The sequence below is a fragment of the Benincasa hispida genome, chromosome 5 (assembly GCF_009727055.1).
Source record: "Benincasa hispida cultivar B227 chromosome 5, ASM972705v1, whole genome shotgun sequence".
Taxonomy (NCBI): domain Eukaryota; kingdom Viridiplantae; phylum Streptophyta; class Magnoliopsida; order Cucurbitales; family Cucurbitaceae; genus Benincasa; species Benincasa hispida.
Window position 1 is genome coordinate 57047943 of NC_052353.1, and position 10533 is coordinate 57058475.

The following is a 10533-nucleotide window of genomic DNA, read 5'->3' on the forward strand; positions in this document are numbered from 1 at the left end:
CTATGAGATAAAAAAGAAAAAAATCAAATCATGAAGTCGTATCATCTCACAAGAAAAACTATCGAGTAAAAACTAGTTTTACTAAACGATAGTATTAGAGCCTAAATGATCAAGTATCGAGTTTACTGTACAATAGTTATTCGTTGCTACACGATCGAGTATCAAGTCTATACGATAGGCTTCTTCTTCTACACGATCATTTGATCACATACTCGATTGTTTACCTCTTCCATTCCTCTATCCAAAATCATAGAAAGACCACAATTCCTGGATTCTCACATCGAGAATACCAAGGTAACTTTGTGGTAGTATCGAGTTTTTTTCAAGGATCGAAGATCAAGTTCTACTCGCTGGTGATCGAGGATCTTCCAGTTGCTCGTTGAGATCGAGTTCCGTTCGTTGCATTCGAGTTCCTCTTTGGACACGTTTGAGTTTGATCGAGGGAAATACATGAAGAAAGAGTTCTTCAAAGGTATTATACTCGATCCCCATATTTACTTAAGAAGCATGCAATAATTTATTCTCTATGCATAACTGTTTCTGTATGAATGTAAATGTATATGTTCTTTCACAATGGAGTTTGGAACGATCCGCCTTCACTTACTAGTTCTCTAATTTTAGAGTTCCTTCAATTGTCATGAATACTTGGACTTTATGTGGAGACATAAACTAGATCAAGTTTGAGTAAAATAGCCTAAACAGTCTATAGTACTTGGATTAGATTGGGTACCTATTTCTGGAGATACTATCAAATACGGTCCACTTTATGATTGTTACAAATGTTGTAAAGTGTCATAAACGATGTGATCAGTTCGTTCATGCAAATGCATGTGAGCGGGGGTGTTCTACACGATGAGATTGTGTAAGACAGACTATGAACTAATCAATGTTATGTATTAACATAGTTTACTGTTAACACTGACTGATTTCACTTCTTAATGACCTAGATAACTTGATCTAAATCCTAAGTTGTCTATGAACTCTTGTTTATTCGCGATTGTCCCTTGATCTACATAGATGAGGGTAAGCTCAACATCGTTGCTCAATATGCCTCCCATTTCAATGATAGGACCAAATAGATGGCTGGGGACATAGAATTTGCAATATGGAACTCACTCCTACCCATTTTAGAGATAGTAGAAAAGCTGTTCCCTTAAGAGTTGATCCCAGGTCTTGAACAAGGGGCCTCATCCTCTCGTTGGCCTAAAAGGGAATGGATTTAGTGATTATGATCCTAAATCAATTGTTCATTAGAGAGACAGTGGTACTTAAAGAGAAAAGATGTAACTCAGGGTATTTCAGTATTTGACCTAGCTAAGGTTATAAATAACCTGTGAAAGATCAACTTAGTGAGGAGAATGCAACTACGGGCTATAGTGAACAGTCCTATTAGTTAACAAATGTTGATTAACTAGGTTAAAAAGTTTGACCGGTTAGTCACAAATCGTTGGAGCCCATGATCTGTAAGTTCATTAGATCTTCTTGCTAGCTTATTACGGATAAAATTGAAGAATTAGATGAAGTGAGAATTTGAAATGTTCAAATTCGGGCTTAAGAGAAAAATGTATTTTATATGAGATAATTTACAATTAAATAATTAATTAATTATATTTGACAGTATTCTTGATTATTAACATGAAAGTGTTTTTTTAAACTTGATTAATGTGATTAATCAAAGTTAGGTGTCAAAAAATAATTTAATATGTGATATTAAATTATTTTTTAAAATATTTTCTAAATTATGAAAATGTTTTTCATAAAAAAATGATTTATTATTTTTTTAAAATTAGTTAGTAGAAAAATCCAATTGTTGGATTTTCTCACTAACTAAATGAAATTTATCATGTTAGAAGAGTTTGAGGTGGAAGATATGCAAGATATGATTTTGCATGTAATTTGTCTTTAAATTGTTTTTTTTTTTTTTTCAAATGTGAAAAACTATTGCTTCTTTAAGTTTTGAACTTTAATCTTCCACACAAAATCTCTTTACTCTCCTTTTACTAAAGTGAAATCCTCTTGTCTTCACTAACAAAACGGTCCTACCACCATGTTCTTCAACTGGAGAATAGCGAGGATTTACCGTTGGTAGTGTCGAACAACCTCGAAGAGGAAGATTGTGGTGGATTCTACAAATGTTGTATTTTCTAACCTTTTATGCATGCTTATTCTTAGTTTTAATGTAATTAGAATGTTATCGATCCTTACTTCTGCTGTGCATGTTGTTCTTTATATTCCAACACATTTGGCTATATCTTTTACGTTTCATTTGGTACATCTGTTATTTGTGAAAGAATTCAAATCAAGGTGGAGATTTGTTGGAATGTCTTACTGAATGTTTTGAGTTGTTAGTGATTCCTTATGGGACATTTTGAGGCATGAGGGATAAGTCTAATTACATTTGGCAATGTGTTTTATGTTGCATTTAGTACATTTGTTATATGTGAGAGAATTCAAGTCAAGGTAGAGATTTGTTGGGATGCCTTGCATCAAAACCTAATTACACAATTGGGATTCATTGGAATGCCTTAATCCTAAACCTACTTAGTATTTAATATATTTAATTATTTAATTATTTAATTATTTACCTTCTCTACTTAGGATTTAGATAAATGCACTATATAAACTCTCTAACCCTATTACTTGGCAAGTTATATTTTTTGTAATATTCTCTCTAATAAAATTGTTCTCCCTCTATCTCATAGACGTAGCTAACATATTGTTAATGAACCACCTAAATCTGTGTGTCGATCTCCTCCATTCTTTTACGTTCTCATGGAATTCTTATTAAATTGAACATTGTTTATATACACACATACATATATATACATATGTTTTTTCTCCCAAAAAAAAAAACATACATACACATGTATATATATATATGGAATTAACTTCATTTTATATCTTAAATGTCAAGTTTATATATATATATGTCTCATCATTTCGATTGAAGAGTAATAAATCATTGGAATTGGCATTTTAATTTGTTATAAAATTGATAATTGAGTTGATTTGGGTACTTATTATTAATTTAGATCTCAAAAGGAGAATAGATTATTTATCAAGTTGGAGGTTTTTTCCAAGGTAAATCAAATTGCAATATATATATATATTTCATTGGAATCAGAATGGATCTCATACATTTAATGCTTGTATTTTTATCTAAGAAGTCTAAGGTTACATATTCGAATTCCAAAACTCCACATCTTTGTAATTTTATGTTTATTGAAAATACATATATATTAAAATTGGACCATTAAATTTTAAAATATATCCTTTTAGAACTATTAACTACCTATTAGAATTTTTTTTTTTTTTAATTATATCACCATTGTAATTAATTTATTGATCAAAAATGCATTTTATTGTTTTTGGGTATTTGAGAAAAGTCATTTTGACTAATCATTATCTTGCTCATTTTCAATTCAATATAACAACAAAGATTAAACTGAAACTTTTAAACTAATTTACCCATGTAAAACTTTTAACTTTTTTGAAAACTATACAATAAACTTCACTTGATATTGACCATTGACTAGTAACTTAAATATATTTCTAGTAATATTTTAAATACAAGTACTTTTTCTAAGTAGATAGGTTAAATCTTTATTTAACTTTTTTCATTAAAAAAATTAAAAATCTTTGCTCTCACTTTCGTAATATTATATTCTAAAACGTGTTACAATTAATTATAAAGAAAGAATAAATATTACATCAAAATGAATATAGTTCATATAGATTAGTATTTGATTCCACATTCCATATATTTTATAATAATAATATTAGGAATGAGAATATACATCTTTAGGCCAAACTTGAAGATAAGCATTAAAATGAACTTAGCCTAAATCCAACTACAAGAACATATATCCCAAATTTTAAGGTTAACCAATAATCACCTAATTCCATTTCCCATTAAGGATAAACATAAATGCCTGGTAGATATTTTATTAGATATTTTCAAATAAGGCTATAAGATTTTGTCTCCCATTAGTTGACATTACTTCAAAACTTTCCTTCCTCTATCTAAATTGAAATAATCTAAAACCAAATAAAAATCTAAACTTTCAATTCTTCCGGATTAATCAAAATATATTTATATATAAATCAATTTATTGTTTTTTTTATCAGACTAACGTGCATCAAAATCATTCAATTGAACCATATTAAGTCATCAACTCTTTTCACCGTATTTTTAATTTTCATAATTCTTGAAGTCCAAACTTATATACATCTCAACTAAAACATTCATCCCTTTATATCATTGAATGGTCAATTCTAACAAGTAACCATCATAGGATTTTAAAATCCACCCACCATGAGATTTAAATCTAATCCATCCTCTTATAATCTCTCGAGAAAATTTCAAAGTATTGTAGGAAAATTTCTCATACTCCCTCCATTTAAAGTGTGTCATGTCAGCGTGTTGATGTTAATGTGAGGTCCACTAGTATTTATTTATAAACAAAGGGAGTATGGTATTTTCATACTTTTTTTCTCAATCTCCCTACTTTCTTTTACATGTCCAATAATTACTAGACCAAATTATAGACGTTATTTGTTTTATGAAGAGAAATCCGTAATAATACAACGAACAATTTTATATGATTATTGAATACATAAAATTATCAAGAAAAATCCATTTTTAAATCTATAATTGCTATTAGAAAATAACAATCGTTATGAATTTGCGTCGGCTACAAACACTTTTCATGTAGATATACAAAGATCGAAAAGAAAAAGGACGTTTTCTTTTAATGTTTCTTTTGGCTTTATATCATTAAATTATAAATAAAAACTAAGGAGCAACTCATAAAGAGGAGCCCAAGTTGGGTGCTATTGCCCCCACCACTTTCATCTCTTTTAAAAGAAAATTTAGAGTAAAAAAGAGAGAAGGCCATGGCCGATTTTTCTAGAGCTTTTCTTAAAATGTCAGAATAACAATAAAAGAGAGCTTCAATCTTAGCTGTTGTCTTGTCCAGTAATGGAGATGAGCCCATAATTCTTTGTCTCCATCTTCCTCGCTTTAAATTCACCTCTCTTTCAATCCTTCCGTGCGGTGGAAATTCGAGATTCGATTCGGTTTGATTCCAATCGATTTCGTTTTGGAATTCATGAAGATCCGCTGTGATGTTTGTGATCAAGCTGAGGCCTCTGTTTTTTGTTATGCTGATGAAGCTGCTCTTTGCCATGCTTGTGATCTCCATGTTCATCGCGCTAATAAACTCGCTGGAAAACACTCTCGATTCTCTCTACTTCAACCGATCAAAAAGGATTCTCCTCGTTGCGATATCTGTCAAGTAATTTTTTTCACTTTTTTCAAGATGTTTATACTCTGAATTTTGAGGGGGTTTTTTTTTTTTTTTTTTTGTAGAAATCGAATGAATTTTGTTGCAGAGAATCTCTGCGTTTTTTTGGAAATATCTGATTTCTTTCATCTGTTTCTGATTTCGCGATCGTTGATTTGGAGTAATTCTAAGAAGATTCGTATTGATTTTGATTTTCCTTTTTAGGAACGAAGAGCGCTTGTATTCTGTCAACAAGATAGGGCAATTCTTTGTAGAGAATGCGACATTTCGATTCACGAAACGAACGAACATACACAGAAACACAATCGATTTCTTCTTACAGGTGTGAAGCTTTCTTCGACTTGTTTTTCGTATCAAACGTCTTCGTCTTCCAATGGCTGTGATGCCGCCATGGATGTTAAAACTGGAAGCTCCAACGCTTGCAGCAAAAGACCTAAAATGGCCGCGAATGAAATCTCGAGCTCTCATTCTGGTGAAAAAGCTACTCCGCCGTCGACGAGTAATTACAAGGTTGAAGACGGCCAAGGAAGCGACGGCGGTTCGTTCTCGACGAGCAGCATATCGGAATATTTGGAGACATTGCCGGGATGGTGTGTGGAGGAGTTTCTAGATCCTTCCGCCGCTGCCAATCGTTTCTGTAAGGTTTGCAGTACACCCTCAGTGTAGAGTTTTGAAAGTACTTTCTGAACTTAGGTATCTATAATCTGAAAAAATTGATCAATTCAACCAAAGGTTTGAATTAGATTGAAATATATAAAAAATTTATGGAATTGATTGAGTTTGGGCTAGTCTTACTAAAATGATATAAAAATTGAATGAAATCTATCGATATTTATGGATATTCTTTTCTTTTACTATTTTTATAAATAGTTTGACAATTTTTGTAAGGAGTCTATCATAATTTTTTTTTTCCTATTTGACAATTTTTTATCTATGAATTTCCTACTTTAACTTATCATACAATTATAACACATAAATTTATTTTAATTTTATTTATTTTTATTATTATTATTTTGATAATTTATTTTCCAACAAATAATCTCACCTTGAAATTCTAATTAAAAATTATTTTTTTTAAAAAAATTACATATTAACATTTTACTTATTTTTATTTTAAAAATAAATAGTTGATTTGAAACTAATTCAATTCAACCTAAATATTTGATGGTTTTGTTAAATCTAAAAAGTACTCTAACTCGATCCACGAACCCCTTGTGACTGCTTCTTCTTCTTCTAACGGATTCCCGGATTTGTGTACAGTTTGATGGAGAAATTCTGGAATTTGGGAATCAAAATCTGGAAAGGCAACAAGAATCACCAAACACTGCCAAGAACACCTTGGAGAATTTAGGTAAAAATTCTCAAACTATAAGTAGTAGGTGTTGGAATGGAGTACTTGGGATCTCCATGAAAACTTGTAAAGATGAAAAAATTGGAACAGTGGGTAATCAGATCATCAGTGGCCAGATAATTTGGCTATGAAACAAACTCTCTTAAAGAAAAAAGAAAAAAAAATCAAGAACAAACAGAAACTAACTTTTTGTTTGTTATTTTTTGTTTTGTTTTGTTTGTTTGCTGCTGCTCTGATAATTTGCATATTTTACCTCCAACCACCATTCATTCTCTTTGTATTTCCATTCCCTTTTGCTCATTTTTTTAATTGGTTCGGATGAAGATGAAATAAAATATCACGTTGGTTGTTTCCTTTGATTTGGCAACTAAACCAACTTCTTTTGTCTAGGACATTCTCATTTACTAATTTTATCATATTAAAGATTGTAATCATAATTTTTCATGTGTCAAATTTTCTTATTTCTTTTTTATAATTTATTTTATTTTATTTTGATACGAGGGATATTTAAAGATAGGTGTATATTCATGTATTACCCTGTATATATGGTTCAAATAATCCATTTTTAGTCTTAAGGCTTTCAATCTGAACTCTAGCCTAGGATTGTCCCACAAATAATAATAATAATAATGAACTAGCCCTCAAAGTTTGAAATGATTGCTCTCTAGCTGGATACTTTTATGACTAGGCTATTATTTTAGGCAATAGTTTAGGATATTTAATAAGATATAAAATATTGATGTCATAGAAATATTGAAATCGCAATTTTACAAAAGTTTCAAAGTTAATAATGCTTCTGTCAATAGATATTTTTGAAATAATTATAAAATTGAAAAAATAATAATAAATAAACATTTTACATTTTAAAATTAATTAACATGCTTTTTAGTTATATTATAATTACATTAACGACATTTTTTTTATTTATTTTAAAGAAGAATAGAGAAGTAAAGAGAAGATGAGGAATATGTGAGAATTATGAAATTTGAGAATTGAACTTTCGAATCATTTTTTGGTTAGTCAAATTGAACTTTCAAATTATTTTTCTTTTCTTTTCTTTTTTTAAGTCAATTAATGGTTTGAGAACAATTTAAAATAATTATTTTTTAATTTTAAGACTAAAATGACTCCTTTAAAACTTCAATTATCAAATATAAATCAATCTTTTCAAATGAACTTAACTCTGGTATAATAAGTTAGACATTCGATCTTTCCTTTTGATATATTGTCAACAAATAATAAAAATCAGCCTCAAATTTTAAGGGACTAAAAGTCTAGTTTCTCTCTCTCTCTTTTTTTTTTTTTTTGAATTTGAGAGTTGTGTTTTGAGTTTAGGAGCTATTTCACTTGCATGATTCTATAACTAAGTAATAAATTCAAGTATTTTTATGAATTTGAATTTAAGTACTTTGTTGATTGATTACTGTTATCTATTAAACAATTTTCTATTTCAGTTTAAATTTTAAAATAGACTGATTTTTCGAATTATTTTTAAATAAAGGAGAAATGAGCCAACTTATTTATAAATATAGCAAAATGTCACTATCTATGATTGATAGATCGCAATAAACATCTAAGTGATAAAAGTCTATCGTAGTCTATTGTTGTCTACCTTTGATAGAAGTGACATTTTGCTATATTTAAAAATGCTTTCAACAGTTTTACCATTTAAAACAATTATCAATAAATTCACCGCTAATCTTACTTGAAATTTGTTTCTTTTTTCTTTTTGTAGAACAAGAACGGTAGTTGCAACTATTGTCATACCATAAATATTTACCATGGGGTTTATCGAGAAACCCAATGGAGCACAATTTTAATAATTGCTCGGAATTTCATTGTCAACCAATACACAATCATTGTACCTTTCAACTTAATATCCCCACCTATAATTTCAGTAATCCTCACATATATATACATGATTGACTCAAAAGTTTAAATTAATAGATAAACGTAAATTTAATATTATATCACCTAACAATAATACTTATTGATATATCGAGTTTTCCAAAGAATGAAACCAACGCTAAACTTAAAAGTTAGACGGATGCGTAAAGAAGTATTGGTTAGATGGGAGATGAATCATGTAAAGCAAACAAAAGAAAAGGAAAATAAAGATTTTAATATTTACACATCCTCAAACTTTAAAAAATAATCATTTTAGCGTTACAAAAAGATTCAGTTCGATTTTAGGATGTACCCATCTACTTACAGCTCACTCAATTTTTTTCTTCTCCTTTTTAAAATATATATTTCTTTTTTTAGTTTTTTTTTTCCTATTGTGTGGTTAGAATGAACTATTAAAAGATGTGTAGCTCGGAATGCATCCAAGTATCACAAGTATTGTTGTTTTAAAACATTTATCATTATTCTAACAACCGTAACTATTATAAACAAAAACAATGACATTTTTAGAAGTTATTTACATATATATTTAATAGGAAAATACTTTGTTGTCCCCTGCATCTATCTTAGTGCATTTTAAGTTGTTCAATAAAAAATTGTCATGTGGTAGTTTTGTATTTTTCTTAAAAAAAGATTTATTTCTATTCATAAAAATTGAAAGTATGGGATTAAATGCAGTTTGAGTTATATCTAATCATTATTCTATTTAAAATACTTAATTAAACGATTGAGTGAACTCTAAAAAGGAGAATATATCCTAAAATGATAAAAACAAAAATGAGGTTAAAAAAAAAAAAGGATAAAAGCCTTCAAGGCCGTGTATTAGTTCGGGTACAAGGAACTAGTACTTGCAAAAAGGTAGAAATAAGGAAGGGAAAAAAAGTACTTGTAATATAGGTTTCTGAGTTAGGGATAATATGAAATAATTACCTGAAAATTCACTTGTGTGAAGAACTCAGAATATAAAACAAAACCAATTCCATAGGTGTCAGATTCTCCATGCCACTCAAGCATTGACTTTTCAATGGTACATTCTAGATTACTTCTTTTTCTTTTACAGCACACTTCATCTATACGATTAAAAAAACTCAAAAAAGATTATAGTCAAATGCCTTGATGGATTAGAAAAAGATAAATGCAGCTTTGATGAATCTGAGATAGTAAAACGTGAAACTTAATCAAAGATTATTTAAAATTAAAGAGTGTTGAAGTTAGAATGCATGTAGAATCGAGAGTGAAATGAAAATGAGATCATAAAACATGAAACAATGAAAAAAAATGAATGAATCGAAAACTGTCGAAACAAGATGAATTTAGTATTATAATTTGGACACAGAATATTCAATCCAAACATAAATTTTGAATTACATTAGATTCTAAATCCATTAACGTGAAACAAATCACCCTTTTTTAAGTAATTTTTTACACTTTTTTTATGCAAAAGGACAAAGCCAAACAAAAAGTTGCATTCGATGCTTCTTCCAAAGTAACCAAGATATTCCCAACAATATTCCTGCAAGCTGCAGCCCGATGTTTTTCATTCCTTAAATTTCCCCTCTCCCCCTCTCTCTCGAACTCCATAGGAAATGACATAGTTCCATATTTTTGTGTATAACAATTTAATTCTTCAACTTTGATTTAAAACGATTCAATCTATAAATTTTTAATTTTGTAACAATTTAATTTTTATACTTTAAAATTTAAAATATTTTGTCCTTGATGTAAAAAAATATCAAAATTAGATGAAAATTTTTATTAATTTCATAGTATAGATTTTGTATTTTATAAAAGTGTCGAGTTTGTATTTAGTTTATCAGTTTATCTATGCAATAAATTTCATTAAAACTTGACACTAATAATTTCTACGATGATAGGAACTAAATCATAACAAACTTCAAATTAAAGTTGAATAACTAAAACTTCGTTTGGTAATCATTTTATTTTTGAAAATTAACCTATATCATCTACATT

General features: G+C 29.0%; 1 protein-coding gene across 2 annotated transcripts; it reads left to right on the plus strand.

The window, feature by feature from the left end:
- The first annotated feature begins 4819 nt into the window (after positions 1-4819).
- LOC120077848 (B-box zinc finger protein 20-like) lies at positions 4820-7046 on the plus strand. Of its 2 annotated transcripts, none has more exons than XM_039031922.1 (3): positions 4820-5297; positions 5511-5948; positions 6567-7046. In XM_039031922.1, exons 1-3 carry the CDS (start codon positions 5112-5114, stop codon positions 6786-6788), a joined length of 846 nt encoding a protein of 281 aa, XP_038887850.1. In that variant the 5' UTR covers positions 4820-5111; the 3' UTR covers positions 6789-7046. The 2 variants fall into 2 exon arrangements, with proteins under 2 accessions (XP_038887850.1, XP_038887851.1); XM_039031923.1 differs by having other exon boundaries at positions 4821-5297; positions 5511-5943; positions 6567-6707.
- Positions 7047-10533: the final 3487 nt, after the last annotated feature.